We start from the raw sequence: 16,814 nt of genomic DNA on the forward strand, positions 1-16,814 counted from the left end.
ATCATTGTCGATAATATTATTGGTGCTCGCATAAGAACAACCAGTACTTTTTTAATCTCAGCTACGGAACGCATGGACAAACTCTGGAGTACAAGTCTCGATCCGTGCATAGACAGTAATTGCATGTAATTTATTTAGGGAAAGAAGGATGATCGGCATAAAGACGAAGTACTTTCCTGAACCCTGCCAACCGTATCATGTTATTTTTAGCTAAGATTTCGTCCAGAGTCGGTCAAAGTTAAACGACAAGGAAATGTAGCCTCCAGGAACTACAACGGTCCATCTACTGGCTTGAGTTCCTTTTAAAAAGGGAAAATGACCTTTTCCGCCATGTAAGATCATTAATTACAATTGTGACCTATCTATAATTGTAAATTGTGATTACTAATTAATAACTTCGGTGGTCCGTAAACGTCATTTCCCCTTTTCAAAAACCGGGGAGATGGGTCAAGTTGGCGGGCTAGCCCACTACTCGTGGACTTCTTCCAAGTATTTAGCTCTGAGAAGGCTCCATGGGGATGAAACGTGTTGCTTGGGACCCGCTAAATTGGATCCTATTTTTAACACGTGTACTGATGCTCTCTAGACCCCATATCATGGCGATACCGCTAGAGTCCCAGAACGCGTTCTCTGTGCTCGTAGTCGTAGTTGACCAAAGAAGGATCGGCGCAAGTAAGCATTCCTTCCCACTTGCACGGAGGGAAAATATCTGGTTCGCGCCAAGGCCCAATAAGCTTTTCGTTGTAGCAGCAGGAACGGGAGAGTGTAGAGAGGGGGATTTCTGGTCCGACCGGAACAGAAAGTCAGAAACCCGGTCCTATAAACTTCTCGATCAAATTGGTTCCGACCGGGTAATTTGTTTATTCCCGGAACCTTGATTTCATATTCTCTACTCTATTTTGTCCAAAAGGTATCTTCCATCATCCTAAATGCAAGATTTTCTAGCTTTGTCTTTTAACTTTCAAGTGCGTTCCTGCAGCACTTGTCGCATTGAGTTAGTAACCAAAAAAGTGCTACTTTGGACTGGATCCATCTTTAAATTTGATAACACACATGTGTCTTCTTTAATTACAGTTTCCACCGGGAATGGACTTGGATGAGAATGTTGCAGAAATAGAAGAAGACAAGGGCCATGCTTGGACATTATGTGTGCATGCTTTCAATGATTTAACCCATGTCACTCCGGTGGTATTTGTATACCTGTTGAAAGAATCTTATTTCTATGGTATAATTTCTCCTCCTAGCACTGCTAATATCTGTTTTATGCGAGAGGATACGAAGATGAATGCTAACTGTTTGCTCTAATGTTTCGACGCACTTTTCCTAGAACTCTAAAGCTGACGAGATTAACATGAAAATATGGAGCTAAAGACAAGAATTATTATCATTCCTCTACTTTATTGGCCGACATCTGTACTCGAGAGACTAGCATTGTACCTATGACACCTAGGTGGAGTTTTGAGAAGTCTATAACTGATAATTTTTTTTATTTAAGCGTTCCCTCGGAAATGCGGGAATCCCTGACAAAGTTAGTAACCTAATTTTTAAGTTAATTTAAAAACGTCTTTCTAGGTTATCTTTTACAGCGAATAATGCCTTGCTACATTTTTTGCTGTTTTACAGATGCTCTTTTGCAAATAAACTGAAAATACTTATTACAACTCGTGGCTCGGTCTCACAATAATGCATCTTTTTTCTTACTCCTTTCTATGCTGTTTTTGTTTAAATGGCATTGCATAGGCACAGTTAAGGCGACAACAAAGTTCCAAGCCCTTCAACATCAAGTCTATCTTGTGTTGCACAATGACCCACAACCTGGACCAGCTGCTTTTGTTGTACAGTGCTTATACGTGTCACCTCTATATAATGATTGTAGCAGCGGCTTTAGTCATTTGATTATATCTGCCCTAGGTCGTTTCCTGAAAAAAGCAACCACTTCAGAAAACTCTTTGGAAGCAAAAGACTTGGCTACCCATCTATTCATTGACATTGTTGTGGGGCAGGTCTTTCATGATGAAAGGATTATTGTTAAAATATTAGAAACTTTTGATATTAAACTAAAAGATGTTGAGAAAATCATGGTCCAAATGAAAGCAAAGGATGGTTCAAGTCATGTAACTGCACAAGATTTAATGGAGAAGTATATTTTTGAATTGGCAGAATCCCAACTGTATATGACAGCTGTCACTCTAATGGAGCGCTTCTCTATCTTTTGTTTTGGCAAGTCTTTTCTCCTTAGCATGGTACAGAGCCATCAGTTTAAGGCAGCAGAGAAATGGGCAACATTTATGGGGAAGCCAATGTTATGCACTCTTGTTGAGGAGTACTGTGAGAGGAACTTGCTAAAGAATGCCTATGAGATTATAAAGATGAACAATCTACAGCAAGATTTCCCAGACGCCTATCGAAAGTGTAAAGAAAGGCAAGTAAATTACAGCTGCCAATATGTGGTGGATTTGTGTATTCTCATTCTTCTTCTATTTCTTAATTACTCGATTACTTTATCGATTTGCAGTTCAATAAAGAAGCTAGCAGAAAAAGGATGCTGGGATGTGGCTGAGGCGAGAACAAATGGTGATAGACAGCTTGTTGAATATTTGGTTTGTGATTCTTTTCATGATGGCTAGCATTCTGTGCATTCTATGAGATGCATAAAATCACAATGCCGTGGAGGCGCGGATTTGTGGAGCTATTCTTTTTAAACTATTTTCTTCATAGTAATGTTTTAATGCATGTTATTCATTAGCAATCATGTGAAGCTGTATTTGATTTACATTAATATGTTGATTTTGCTAATGCTTATGCGGCATACTTCTTATTTCCCCTTAGGCTCTTAGCTTCCTTTTTCTTTTTCTTTTTATTTTTATTAATGCCCTTCTTGTTGGCCAAAAGCTTCGAGAAAGAGTTGAGAGAAAATATTTTACCTCGCAAAATCCTATATAACTATATCACCCTCTCCTTGGAAACCAGATTGGAATTGACAAGTGGGTATCATTAATGCGTCAAATAATCACCGTAAAAATGTGGCATATCTACTGAAAGAATCAAGGATAAATGCATAAGCTTTTGAGGTGAAGAAAGTAGTCTTTCAGTTATTTACTGTTTTGAAATGACAATGTTGTAAGGCTTATCATTGATTATCCAGAGTAGTTAAGTGTTGTCATTTTTGACAGCTTGATAGCCCCCCTTTTGTCCAACTAAACCTTAGTATATGTATGCTATATGATCTTTACTTCTGTGTTTAAGGTTTATTTGGCAATGGAAGCTGGATACACAGAGAAGATTGATGAACTGTGTGATCGGTACTCCCTTGATGGGATTTTGCAGAAAGGTATGCCAATAGTCAAATTGATGGGGAAAAGCTGTGGTCTCTGACTGACTGCTGTCTAATGTCACAAGATTAGTTGTTGCTTGACCTTCATAAAAGTTTCTAATCATCCTGGTTTTATCATTTCTTCGGTCTAGTCAGCTGTTATGTTGAAATATCTGCACTATTATTCTTCTATGACAAACAGACTAATTTTCATATGCCTTGTAGTACCTGATGAAAGTATTCAACACAGGCGTTATTTGCATCTTGATGAACTGTTTGTCGAAGACATTATTTGGGTTGATGAATATAAAGGTTTGCTTGATGCAACTACCCATATTGAGGATTGTAAAGTTATAGGCGTCGATAGTGAATGGAAACCTAATCATGTAAAAGGCAGCAAACCAAATAAGGTAATATACAATGAATCCCCTGATAGATTAGTGTTTATGCTTCCATTTTTTTCACTGTTGGATTTACTTGTATGAAGTTTTATGATATGATTTTCCTGAGCAGAAGTTTAGCTCTCCATTCTCCTGTTACCCCTTTTGTTCCACCCGCAACTTTTCCCCCTTTTGAATGAGAAAATGACAGATTTTTCCATGTCTCAGGCTTCTATCTTTCAAATTGCTTCCAAAAGTGTGGTTTTCATCTTTGATCTGATAAAGTTGCACCAAGAGGTACCTGACATTTTAGACGACTGTCTGACCCGCATTTTGCAGTCACCAATAATATTAAAACTTGGTATGAATAATTCAAATTCATCAAGCATATTTATCTCCACTTCTTTGGATGGGCTCAGCAAAATACTTACGCTGAATAAAGGCAACTCTGTATATTTTGTGGGATGACTGTTTTAACTTGACTGTGAAATGAGAATGCTCATATTGAGATAAAATAGATAGTACCTTCTTGCCTTCCATTGGAAGAGCATCGGATTGGATAGAGGCTCATTTGATGCATCTCATGAGCAAAATTGTGATGATTGCTCCTTCTGGTTTGTGCTTTCAGGGTACAATTTACAATGTGATATAAAGCAGCTTGCTCATTCATATGAAGAGTTAAAGTGCTTCAGGCACTTTGAATCGTTGCTGGACATTCAAAAGGTTTTTAAAAACCATCGTGGTGGTTTGTCTGGCCTTGCAGAGGTATCTTATGCGCACACATCCTTTTAGCATCTCTGTTCTCTTAAGGTGTATGCTACTCAGGATTCATAAGGAGTTGTAACAAATTGGACAAAAAACTTTGGTTTTACTGTCTTAGCTGATTTTACAAAACTATTTTGTGGTTGCTGATAAATCAGAAAGTACTGGGAGCCGGTCTAAACAAGACAAGACGGAACAGTGATTGGGAGCAGCGACCTCTAAGCCAATATCAAGTAATCTCCCTCTCACTCTCTGCACACGCGCTAATGCAGGATGAGGAGATAACTTTTTTTTAATTATTTGATGAAATGCATTTATTTCTGCTTTGCTATTAGTTATCAGTTGTGGCTTGAGTCAAATATTCTGAGAATTTTTTCTTGATTAATAATATTGAAATTAGGATAGGATTAATATTTCTTATTTTTTTAATTCATAAATAAGTGCATAGTTAGTCATTATCACGTGCGCCCTTTCGTATTGATTACTATGAGATTTCTGCTATACTGATACAGCAGTGAGGCCGCAAAAAGCTCAAAAGAGGAAAACTAGTTCCTAGTTCCATTAATGCATGCCTCCTGATCTGACAAAGGAGTGAATTGTTTCTATTTAATATTTATAAACAATGATGCTTAAGAGTGATTTTGTGAAACTGATCATGGAGCGCAGAATGAAGTATTTTTTTATGATAATTTGTGCATCTGCCAATAATTTTTAGTCTGTCAACAATCTAAAGCAATGCTAAATGTGCAGCTAGAATATGCTGCCCTTGATGCTGCTGTGCTTATTCGCATATTCAGCCGCGTTTCTGGTGAAGCAGATGACAAGTTTGAGTGGAAGTCGTATATTGTAAGTGACTGTACCTGTATTTTGATTTGCCAATAATTCGGCCACCCGGTTACCTTTTCCTGATTTTAACTTTGCTAGCGCTTTATAGCTTCTTTTTTTTTTTTTTGGGAGTACATACTCGGCATTTTCATTATGCTTGCAGTGGTTAATAACCTTTGCTGCTTTCTCCCGCCATGCAGGAGTCCCATACCAGAAGCACCAGGAACTCCAAGTAACAGAAGGTAAACTGAAGAAGTTTTGATTCTTAGCTTCGAGGCTAACCATATTGTTTCTTTCCCCACTCAATAGATTCGATCATGTGATGAGCACAGATTTACATCGAAATGTAATTTTTAGAAGTTATAAAGGAGCTTCGAGATATAGATCTGTTTCTCCAAAAAGACTGGCAGTGGTGAATATATTTGTTAAATTTTCTAGGTTCGTGTTTTAAAACCAATGTTTGAAATAGTTGCTAAAAATATAATGCTCAGATAACGCCAGCGACTGAGGTGAGGGTGAGAGAGATGATTCTGAGCGACTGACCCATTAGTAAAATTAGGTTTTTTTCCCACAAATAATTGTAGATGGATTTTTTTTAAAAGAAGATAATATTCTTCGTTTTAATATTTAAAACCTACCGAAATATACTGAAAAATATTACGACAATGAAAATCCGTTTGTCGTGCACGTGCATTTGTGAGGGGATTGGTGTGATGATCTTGTAAGCCGAATCCGCCAAAGGAATATAAACTCGGTTTGTGTCCCGGTTTGACTTATGGCATTGGATGAAGTCCAAATAAAGAAAGCGGCTGTGGTTAAGCATTAACTTCTATATTTAGTGGAAGAATCAGAAATTGATGGCAGGCAGCCAACACGGGTAAATAGGTTGAATCCCATCAGCAGAACACACACCATCTTCAACGTAATCGGTGGTGATTGATAAACGTTGTCAGTTTCCCATGTATAAACTACAAAACATATTTCCTCGCATTTCGCCGTACCGGATCCCTCCAGACAATAACCTCCCCCTGTCCTCTCGTCTCTGATCGGGGATGGACGAGATCCGGCCCCACTCCGGCGGCAGCACCGTGCGTTATTCATCTCACGACGACGCATATTGCCGGAGAGAGGTAAATAACCAAAGCTCATCCCAGGGGAATTGGTGGAATGACCCTGACACCAAGAGAATGCGAAGATTGGCCAAGTACAAGCTTTACGCGACTGAAGGCAAGCTTAAGACTTCTTTCAAAAGGGGTCTTCGCTGGCTCAAGATCAGATGCGTCGCAATTATAACCACCTTGTAAACAGAACACACGCAGTAGTGCATATGGGCTCCGACTTCATTTTCTCCTTCCTCTGTGATCCACCTGATTTAGAGGTCCTTCCGTTTAGGATTGGCACGGCATGACCTTCGTCTAACCAATACTTGGCTTTCGATCTCGGGACCTTCAAGCATATCCATCACATGTGTTTGAATAATCCTTTTCTGAGCCGCACAAGATGGAATTGTACCTGAATGCTGTATCGGGTGAAGGTTTTTCCTTTGGCCAGTGGGAAGAAGTCAAGCATTATTGGGTGCTCATTTCTTAGATACTAATGTCAGGTTGCTGGTTAGGCAGAGCAGGAATAAAGGCGCGAAACAACCATTCTGCTCTTCTACGTTGTGATTTCGGTCGAATAAGAAATCTCATTGATTCTCAAATAATGATCTCATTGATTCTCAAATAATGTGTTTAAATTAACTGTCATAAAAAAAAAACAAAAAAAAAACACCAAAACGGTGCAGTCACATCCAAGGATTGAATGTTAAGCAGATTCAATTTAGGACTTATTTTGAAATAGTTTATAAGTAGCTTTTCAATCGTGATTTGCAAAATACGAGATAAGTATATGAGAGACGTTTTGTCTCAGTTTATATAAAATGTGTTTATAAATAATTTTAATCGTAATAGCAAACATGGCCTTAATGCGACGTCAGAAGCGGCGACATTGAAGCAATGAAATTAATCGCCACTGTCAATGATGAGCAGAGACACATGTGGAGCTCAGTTGTTTCAGGCCCGACATTTTGGCAAACAATAACATAAGCATATTTGATCTACATAGTACTACTTCTTATGTTTTAATATAAAACATATTTAACTAATTTATAAAACATAAAAAAAAAATAGTTAATTTAGTTTTTTTATAATAAATATGTATTTTTTTTAAATATTCCTACTAATTATGCGTACTAGCTAAAACTATTATTTGATGTAACTTTTAACATGTATAGTTACTATAAGGACTGTTTTAAAAAAATGAATAAATATGAAAAACAAAGTAGATTAGAACTTTATATTTATGACTAAATTAAAATTTAAATTAGCTCTTATATTTATGATCAGAAGTAGTATCGAGTTATCCCGGATTTTTTGTACCAAAAAAAAGTAATGCCGGACTCGAGGTTAATATCTAGTTATGGGGCATGTTCAAATACGTTTTTCCTCTTTATTTTTTAATTTTTTTTTTGGTATGCACCAGGATATCCATCGGAACGAGCCCAATGACTAATCCCTCGGGTACTGTCGGGCCCATGATAGGGGTGACCCTCCCAGACACGCTTGCTCCATTCCCATCCCTCCAGGAATCGAACCCCAGAGACGATGGTTAAAGGAACACGACTCCCTTACCAGTAAAAAGAGGAATGATATTTCGGCCTTTCGGGGGCTCGATCCTTGTAACTCTCTGGGTCTATTTGGGCTTAGCCCACTTATTCTCGCCCCAAAAGAAAATTCATATCCTGCGTCTCAGGCAGACTTCAAAGCGGCAAAGCGCGGGAGAGCGGACCGTGGAATCGGAATGGGAAGCGGGAAGAAACACGATCTGGAGCTTGAGAAAGTTCGTTTAGTGAGCTTGGCTCTTGATTTTGGCTTCGACGAAGACTCCGCCAAAAAATGCTTGGATCGCCTTGTCGCCCTATACGGTACTCATGTTTCCACCCACCATTTCAACACCCTCTCTCCTTTTTCTAATTTTCTGTAAAGTATTGCTTCTCCATGCACTGGCTTCGATTTCCTTACTTGTATCGTAATTCAATTTCTGAGCTCATCTTTTCCCCTTTTTAACCAGTGGCATGCTTTTTATTTTTTCCTTAAGGGCGAATTACGGGTTATGTTATAACTATGGATCTCTCTTTTTCTCCATTCGTTACTTGAACTTTAAGGGTAGTTATTGAAACGGAATGTAGAGGTGTGTACTTTTGAACATCTTTGCATTTGGTATACGTAATTTGTTCATAACCTGCTAAGAATGTGCTGCACCTGGTAGTTGTTCATGGACGCTCTTATGCATGAATTCGTCTTAATCTACTGTTTGTGTCTTTGAAAAGAAAGGAAGGGGGGGTTTAGCAGGGGATAAGTCTGAGGACTATACAAAACAAAAGGGGGACGATCTTTACGTCAAAAAGCCATATATTCCTATTGATACTAGAAGACATGTCCATGTCTAATGACATTTCGCTCTTCCATGAGAAATGGTTTTCCTCCCCATTGCAGTTATTAATATAACCAGCTATAGTACTTCTCTGTCCATTAACAACATTGTCACGCTTATATGCATTTTTGCTTTCAATTTTTAGGTGATGACGGCCGGGATTTTATCACTGTGGAGTACTGCGGTGATGATTTTCTAGCAGCTTTAGCTGATTCAATGCAAGATACTGAGGAATGGGATGATTTACAGGCAATAGAATCAGAAGCTTGTGGAACTCTGACGAACCTGCTTGATAAAAATGTTGTCGGGTGTAAGTATGAAGATAATGGCATTTCAGGAGGTTGCATCAATATTACCGAAGATTCTCCGGAACCTCAGAAGAACCAGAAAGTGGTGGAGTTGGTTTCAAGTGACGAGGAGATGGACTTCAGTATTTCAAGGGAAAAATGTACACCTCCAGGGTCTTATTTGAATGGTAATATATTTGCAGATCATCAGTCTCCAGTATCAGGGGTAAGAAATAATTTGATGAAGTATTCGATGTTATTTATGTTTTATGGTCCTAAAGTCTCTGAATCGCTTCTCATTGCTCATTTGATGTTGCTACATCGTGTATTCAATCAAAAGCCTAGTGTGTCAGACAGTTTTTCGTCAATCAATGTTGGCCTGGCCTTGTCATACTCAAACAAGAATTTTCCCTGTTTTCACAATGAGAACTGGTATTAAGATAATTTGGATTGGTGGGCGGCGTTAACAAAAGAGAAATAACAAGCCATTAAATCATGATCATTGACATATAATACAATAGAAGACAAATACAAAGTAGCTTGTTGGGAAAGTGTGAATGTTGCGTGCAAGAGATTTAAAAATAGAGATAGGATGAAACGCCGTTAAATTATTGAAGTACATAGGATAGCTCCATGGATGAGGAAAGACTAAGTGGCAAATGTGGAAAAAAGGCACATGGTCATGTTTCTAAACCTACATCAAAACGTGAGATATGATAGACCTGCACATGTAACACTGAACGAATCAAATTTTTATGTAGTTGTTAATATCTGTACACGTGCAAATGACACATGCATACGTAGTTGGAAAACTATGATGGATTTGAAAGCATGCACACGCATATTCTAATACTTTAATGTTAGACTTCTATAAAACCATGCAAGATATTTTTGTTTTCGGAGCTGAAATAAAACCATGCATGATGATTGAAGGAACTTTAATATAATAAAATTCAATACTAGAAACGAATTGGACTGAAAATGTAACTCAATCGATATGGCAGTGATCAAAATTCATAATTCCCCTGATAAATTGGGAGCCATGAATTATCTCCAAAACATCTAGATAGGATTTTCGCCTGCTCTTTTTTGTTGGATCACCAACTGAATAACTTGTTATCATCTACTAAAATGGTTATGGTATATTGAAGGACTGCACAAGTAGCATCACTCAGGGCTCAATTTCTTCAACTGCCAGCAAAATAAGGTTGTCAGAACCTAAGGATGAAAACCGTACTCTCACTTATGAAGAATTACGGGATCTGGATAACATTGAAATGGCAAATGTTGTTATATTCGGTAATAGGACATTTCGACCATTGCAGCATCAAGCTTGTAAAGTAGCTTTGGCAAAGCAAGATTGTTTTATTCTTATGCCTACGGGGGGTGGTAAATCTCTTTGCTATCAGGTCCTTTCTTTCTCCTAAACATTCGATATAAAATCTTCTTCGTATTTTTTGTGCCGTATGCTTCTATCCTCATAAACTGTTGAGACTTAGCTATAGCAAATAGATATGTTATAACTCCTTTTTCAAAGACATAGAAAAGGGTAAACAAAATACATTTTCTTCGTTGAAGTTTGTGAGTCTTGAGCACATATTCTTACAAACTTTTCGCTAAACCTGCCTCTGGTTTGCAACAAGTTAGTATCGTTAATTTTGTTAATATTTCTATTTAATTTAGATGGAAAAAGCGTCTATTAAATTTTACAAAAGCAAAAAAAAAAAAAAATCTATTTTTTCCGTTTATAAATTACTGCTTCAATTTCGAGCATTGTTTATTTTTACTCCCACTATCAGAAAAGATTCAGAAGTGGCCATTACTGAACTCCCAAGTAGGTGGAGCTGATTTTTCCACTTTACAGGCAACGACTCTCTTGCAACAAATACTTGCATATGCTCATATCTTCCCATAGAATAATATACCTTTTTCATCTGCAGAAATATTTTGGTGACATGGAATCATTTGACTTATTGTGTATCGTTTTGTACATTACGTTCTTCGTCGTACTACTTTGTACTCCCTCTGCCCCTAATTGCAAGTCCTAGTTTTTCTAAGCACATATGCCAAGAAAACACTGAAATCTAGTTAATGTGTGAAAATTTGTTTCTTGTTTCCGGTTCTACCCTCAATCAAGTGCCACTATTGGAAAGTGTATTTCTATTAGGCAAGACATGTAATTTTGATCCTTTAGCAGGGGTATTTTGGAAAAATGTCTAAATTCCACCTAGAACTTTGTAATTAGACTTATAATTAGGGACACGGCAAATCTAAAGACAGGGAGTAATAATTACGGAGAGAAGGAGTATTTCTTCAAAGTCTAATGTTTCCCTTTTGTAGTCAGAATGTGATCGTCTCTTTTGGAGTTGCTCTATGCATCCAGACTTTGTTGGATAAAGAAATCTTACGTTCTATTAAACGTGCTTTATTTTGTACTTACAGCTTCCAGCCACTCTTCAATCAGGTGTTACAGTAGTTGTATCTCCCTTACTTTCACTCATTCAGGACCAGATAATCACATTGAACCTCAAGTTTGGAATACCAGCTACTTTTTTGAATTCTCAGCAAACTACTTCGCAAGCAGCAGCTGTCCTTCGGGAGCTAAGGCAAGATTTAGTTCCATGTTTATACTTGTTATGATCTGTTCTATAATATCCCCTAGAATTCCCTGGAAGAAAAATCACCTCTCAGGTTGTTGATTAATATCTTGTTTAATAAATATTTTCTTACATCAATTTTCTTGTATCTAGAAAAGACAAACCATCATGCAAACTCTTGTATGTGACGCCTGAGAGAATTGCGGGCAATCAATCATTTCTTGAGGTTCTAACATGCATGCATAACAAGGTACGCTTCTCTGAATTCTGAATGCTTATTTAAAAACCTTTTCGTAGGAGCTTTGGAGTATGGATATTTAATATATGAGTTTGGTTGGTTCTCTCCTCAGGGACAGCTAGCAGGTTTTGTTGTTGATGAGGCGCACTGTGTTAGGTATATCCTGTGCTTTGTGGACAATATGTAACTTTTAAAATTCATCAATGTCTTCAAATATTTGGAACTTCTTGGAAAACTGACTTCACTATTGATCAAGCTATACAATTCTTTTTGTATTGTGTAACTACTTGTACGAGACATTCAGTATTTATCACTTTCAAATTTATAATTATGCTTCCCAGCCAATGGGGACATGATTTCCGGCCTGATTATCGGGGACTAGGATGCCTTAAGCTGAACTTTCGGGATGTGCCTGTCATGGCGTTGACTGCCACTGCAACCCACTCTGTCCGCGAGGTAATGGAATGCCATATAGCTACGATGAACTTTTCTTTTCTTTTCTTTTGCTTCTAAGTTATCTTATGTCTTCGCAATTTAAATTTGTTTCAGGACATCTTAAGCGCTTTAAGAATCCCCCACGCAATTCTTCTTGAAAGAAGCTTTGATAGGCCAAACTTGAAGTATGAAGTCATTGTTAAGACAAAGGAGCCGCTAAAGCAGCTTGGGAAGCTAGTAACGGATCGCTTCAAGAATCAATGTGGAATTGTTTACTGCCTTTCAAAAAGCGAATGTGTTGAGGTCTCAAAATATTTGAACCAGAAATGTAATATTAAGACGGAGTATTACCATGCTGGCTTGTCTGCCCGCCAAAGAGTTGCTGTTCAAAAGAAATGGCACGAGGGAGAGGTCCATATTGTTTGTGCAACTATTGCTTTTGGAATGGGGATAGACAAGCCTGATGTTGTAAGTCGAGTTAACTTCTTAATGTTCAATTTTAATTTTATTTGTATTATTATGATGATGATGCTATCTTCTCAATTTGTGAAATTCTGTCTTCAAAAGAAATTTGATAACCCAGAATTTCTGTTTCTAATATATTTGCAGAACCTTTATCTCCAACTCTTTTTTGTAACTTCAAGCGGGACTCTTTTTCTTTGCAAGCTGGCTATTGCATTCCTGATAGACAACCAAATTTTAAAAGGACATTTATGACAACTAAAACTCCTAATAATCTTATCCATCCGGCTGAAGCACATTGTTGAATGCACCAGCCTAAAATATAAAACGAAGCACTTTAGACTGGATCTTCCTCATAAACTAGTCAACTGATTCTAACTGCAGTGAAATTAAACGCTTGCTTAAGTAGGTCCGAGTCATGAGGGTCTCTCAGTACTTGATTATTCTTTTGTCATATCTTTCAGCGCTTCGTCATCCACAATACGTTGTCTAAATCAATTGAAAGCTATTATCAAGAATCAGGAAGGGCTGGAAGAGACAATCTACCTGCAGTTTGCATTGCTCTCTACCAGAAGAAGGATTTTAGTAGAGTCGTATGCTTGATAAGAAATGGCCAAGGTTATAAAAGGGAAAGCCTTAAGTCGGCAATCGCTCAAGCCAAAAAGATGCAACAATATTGTGAACTAAAGGTGAGCAAGCTCCTTTTCGTTTCTGTATCTGATTTATTCTCTCTGTCATATCCTGCGCAGACAGTTTATTTATAAGAATTTATATATATAGGATGAATGCCGGAGGCAAGCTTTACTCAAACACTTTGGAGAATCTCTTGACAGAAAAGCCTGCAAATACGGATCTAACCCCTGTGATAACTGCCTCAAGAATGGTCTGTGAGCCGCTGTATATTGCAAGCCTGATCTTCGAAACCATCTCCATGGAGCAACGCCTTTTCTGTTATTTATTTTTCCTTTCAGCTTTGTAGTTCACCTCTTCCATCATATTCTGTAAACACCCTTTCGAAGCGCAGTTTAAAAAAGATAGTTTTTCATTTTTCTTTACCGAATTTTTTTTTTGGGTCTGAAATGTAGTTTTTTATTGGTCACCCAAAAACTGTCGGTGGTTAAAAAAGGACCCCCGGCGGTGTGATGAAGACACAAGTTTTCAAGAGAAAGTAAGCTTTGGACACAATTCATTCATTCTGCAGAATCTTAACTGATTGTGACCCCCAAAAAAAAAAATCATGACCCGCATTTAAATTATCCGCAAGTGTCTGGTCAGTTCAACGGGGGCATAACAATAGCTTAATCTTATAAGATCCAGATATCAATAAACTAGAACTAGAATATTATGTCTCGGATTGTTCCTACTAAAGAAATGTCTCAACTAAAAATAAAAGCTTCTCCTGTCACAGTATTAGAGTTCGTTTGGAGGGCATTCTCATGAGGAAGTTTTGCGGAATGGAAGGTAAAACACTTCGGAATCTAGGATGCCTGAGATAAAATGTTATCCAAAGAAAGATGATAAATCGAGCTGGAAAAATAATTGTTACAATATAAGAAACGCAACAAAACATTAAAAACAAAGTTGTAGCTCTGGGGTCCCTCCAGCTTCTCAGAGACTGAAGTCTTTCTCCCATAGTTGCCACCTCATTTGCCATTCTTTGTGCAGTCCCTCCAATAGCTCGCAATCGATCATATCTTCTTCTCAAACGCTCTCCTTCGCATTGACTCGGAAACATGTCAAATTCTTCTTCTAAATCATCAGGACTTGCTGCATCAAGACAGGACAATTCTGCATCTATGTAAGGAGGCTGCTTGGGCCTCTTGAAGTAACATTTCGACCCAAGGAAAAAAGGGTAGAAAATCCCCAAGGGTAATATTGGTTTCGGAAAGAGAAGCACAACAATGCAGAGCGAGTAAAATAGAAAGGTCGTAAGAGGATTCTTCCAGTATCTAACATCCTCCAACCACTTCCACAGGGAAACAAAGCCACCCATAAGATTCTTGATCCTCCTCAGAGTAGCTTGACCTTTTCTCATGCTCCACATGGCTGATCTCACATCCAGCATATCAAACACCACCTCTCTATGCAACGGCGGTTCTGCACTGCTCAATCTTAGCGATGTAACATGAGCAGCTTGGTTTCTTAAATTATCAATCTGAGTTGGAGACAATGGGAAAATGTAATGGTGTCTGGGAAACAGAGGCAGTATGTAGAATTGATGCACATTAAGGAAAGACCAAAATGGCCAAGAGAACCTGAGGGCCAAGTGGATTTCTCCCATCTTCTTCACTCCTGATGGTTGCAGACATATGAGAGGATAAGAGTGGGTGTATATTTTGCCACGCTCAAGCATGGACAGTCGAATTCGTATCTTACCCATCAGGGTATCCATTGCTCCTCTAGCCCTGTTCTCTGCGTCTAGTTGATTGTTGTGGAATACTGCAATAGTAATAACTGTGTATGGATCATAAACCTCCCACATGTACTGTTCGTTCCACACAGGAGAAAGACTGTCAACTATTGTCCTTGTGCGAACCCACTTGGGACCATACTTAGCCACACAATATGCATGGGTTCGAGCCCCCATGTTCATTGGCTCCAACCCAGATGCCTTTAACAACCCCAACTCTAAAACCCCAATGCTAGGTCTCCAAAGCTTCTTTGCCGATGCTCTGAAATCGCTGCAATACTCAGTATGCTCGTCCAGCACGTGATATGCACCGTCCAATGAGATCCTTGCGTTGAACTTACTAGCAAACACTACCTCTTGGGAAGGATCAATCACACTAGGCCCTGGCTTGTCAAGGTTGTACCATCTACTTGCCACCCCTCCACCATCTAATCTCTTATCCACGTTTTTCAGAGGAATCACACACTTTCCTAAACTTACATGGTCAGCTAAAGTCCCTTGCTCTACGCTGATTACTAAGGACTCCTTGAACGGCTCTTGTGCTACAAACATCAAGTCCTCATTCCATAATGGGTTTGGGTTCTTCTTCTTAGAAAAGCTTGTTCTTAAACGCAAGCGCCCCAGATCAACTTGGACGAATAAATCTGAGCTCTCAGGATGAAATCTAAGGAGCAAATCTTGAGCTTGAATCACATTGACTCTGAGATACCATAATGTAGGTAAAATATATACCTTGGAATAAGTATAAGCAACAGTATCAATGCTAATCGAAGTACTATTTGAGAGCCAAGCTTGAGGAAAAAACTCATCTGCTTGAGTGCCCATCCACACAGCCAACATGACATCACCTGATACAAGTAGTGTCCCGTTCTGATCCTCGAGCTTATACCACTGCGGTGCCAATGGACTCTCCGGCGGTACTCGTTTCGGGGCATCAGGCACGAGAAACCGAACCCGACCCACGATTGCATGGGGCGTGACCATTCTGTCTCTTACGACAACCTCGAGATTCAAGTCCTGAATTCTGTCTTTCTCGAAGGCGAAGACTTGGTTCCATACAGGGAATGACGTCCTCTGAAAGAAGCGATCGATGGTTCCTTTGTAGTTTCCAAGTCTGACTTCGACGTAAGGAGCGCATGGAGGCAAGTCTCTGGCCCTGACAACTCTGACGTACAAGAACTGCATTTGTTCGACGAGATCATATCTCCTTGTGAGTATGTCTCTCTCAGTGGGTAGTCCAACACTGATGTTGGGAGAAGTCTCCCTTGGACCAAAGTTTGCCATTTCTAAATCTGCAAAAGGACGTGGTTTGATCAAGAGCACGAAGAGTTTAGTAAGCTAAAACATGATTCTTTGATTTAAGTTTTACTATTCCTGCATATATTGAGATGATGCGTGAAATTGGAAACGCAAATCAGCTATCTCAAGTCTCCAAAATTCTGAAAATAGGAAAGGAACGAAAATTCACCCAATCCCCAGTAATTAGGCACATGACGGGGAAATCTGGCTGCAGATTGCCAGTACAAGTATGAAGTAATGCTTTTTGTATTGATTAGAATCTTACAATGCAATCGTATATCTTAAAAATATTAAGATAGAACAATATAATATTATTATTATGCGTGATGATT

General features: G+C 38.6%; 3 protein-coding genes across 7 annotated transcripts; 2 read left to right on the plus strand and 1 right to left on the minus strand.

Moving 5' to 3' along the window:
* Positions 1-581: 581 nt before the first annotated feature.
* LOC114728214 (exonuclease mut-7 homolog) lies at positions 582-5,737 on the plus strand. Of its 3 annotated transcripts, none has more exons than XM_028915090.1 (11): positions 582-851; positions 1,075-1,225; positions 1,741-2,422; positions 2,516-2,600; positions 3,247-3,331; positions 3,539-3,723; positions 3,922-4,054; positions 4,322-4,458; positions 4,614-4,688; positions 5,206-5,301; positions 5,481-5,737. In XM_028915090.1, the coding sequence occupies exons 1-11, from the start codon at positions 597-599 to the stop codon at positions 5,514-5,516; spliced, it is 1,920 nt and encodes a 639-aa protein (XP_028770923.1). In that variant the 5' UTR covers positions 582-596; the 3' UTR covers positions 5,517-5,737. The 3 variants fall into 3 exon arrangements, with proteins under 3 accessions (XP_028770923.1, XP_028770924.1, XP_028770925.1); XM_028915091.1 differs by having other exon boundaries at positions 785-910; XM_028915092.1 differs by lacking the exon at positions 582-851 and having other exon boundaries at positions 1,193-1,225; positions 1,328-2,422.
* Positions 5,738-8,116: 2,379 nt separating this feature from the next.
* Positions 8,117-13,779, plus strand: LOC114728215 (ATP-dependent DNA helicase Q-like 1). Of its 3 annotated transcripts, XM_028915093.1 has the most exons (10): positions 8,117-8,245; positions 8,900-9,267; positions 10,193-10,450; positions 11,484-11,647; positions 11,792-11,888; positions 11,989-12,032; positions 12,218-12,332; positions 12,426-12,779; positions 13,238-13,462; positions 13,554-13,779. In XM_028915093.1, exons 1-10 carry the CDS (start codon positions 8,122-8,124, stop codon positions 13,662-13,664), a joined length of 1,860 nt encoding a protein of 619 aa, XP_028770926.1. In that variant the 5' UTR covers positions 8,117-8,121; the 3' UTR covers positions 13,665-13,779. The 3 variants fall into 3 exon arrangements, with proteins under 3 accessions (XP_028770926.1, XP_028770927.1, XP_028770928.1); XM_028915094.1 differs by lacking the exon at positions 10,193-10,450; XM_028915095.1 differs by lacking the exon at positions 10,193-10,450 and having other exon boundaries at positions 11,547-11,647.
* A 396-nt stretch (positions 13,780-14,175) lies between these two features.
* Positions 14,176-16,467, minus strand: LOC114728156 (FT-interacting protein 7-like). Its single transcript, XM_028915008.1, has one exon. It carries the CDS (start codon positions 16,465-16,467, stop codon positions 14,176-14,178), a length of 2,292 nt encoding a protein of 763 aa, XP_028770841.1.
* Between the last annotated feature and the right edge of the window lie 347 nt (positions 16,468-16,814).

This window comes from Neltuma alba, unplaced genomic scaffold, assembly GCF_004799145.2.
Source record: "Neltuma alba isolate B1F8T4 unplaced genomic scaffold, ASM479914v2 tig00012522_pilon, whole genome shotgun sequence".
In the NCBI taxonomy this organism is placed as follows: domain Eukaryota; kingdom Viridiplantae; phylum Streptophyta; class Magnoliopsida; order Fabales; family Fabaceae; genus Neltuma; species Neltuma alba.

What these genes read in the sequence shown, in the direction of transcription:
- LOC114728214 (XM_028915090.1), top strand. Translation starts at nt 597, where the DNA reads ATGGCGATACCGCTAGAGTCCCAGAACGCGTTCTCTGTGCTCGTAGTC. An exon ending in GTTTGTCTGGCCTTGCAGAG is followed by an intron (nt 4,459 to 4,613) that starts GTATCTTATGCG and finishes CTGATAAATCAG; the next exon opens with AAAGTACTGGGAGCCGGTCT. An exon ending in GACCTCTAAGCCAATATCAA is followed by an intron (nt 4,689 to 5,205) that starts GTAATCTCCCTC and finishes CTAAATGTGCAG; the next exon opens with CTAGAATATGCTGCCCTTGA.
- LOC114728215 (XM_028915093.1), top strand. Translation starts at nt 8,122, where the DNA reads ATGGGAAGCGGGAAGAAACACGATCTGGAGCTTGAGAAAGTTCGTTTA. An exon ending in TAACATGCATGCATAACAAG is followed by an intron (nt 11,889 to 11,988) that starts GTACGCTTCTCT and finishes TTCTCTCCTCAG; the next exon opens with GGACAGCTAGCAGGTTTTGT. An exon ending in GGATAGACAAGCCTGATGTT is followed by an intron (nt 12,780 to 13,237) that starts GTAAGTCGAGTT and finishes CATATCTTTCAG; the next exon opens with CGCTTCGTCATCCACAATAC.
- LOC114728156 (XM_028915008.1), bottom strand. Translation starts at nt 16,467, where the DNA reads ATGGCAAACTTTGGTCCAAGGGAGACTTCTCCCAACATCAGTGTTGGA.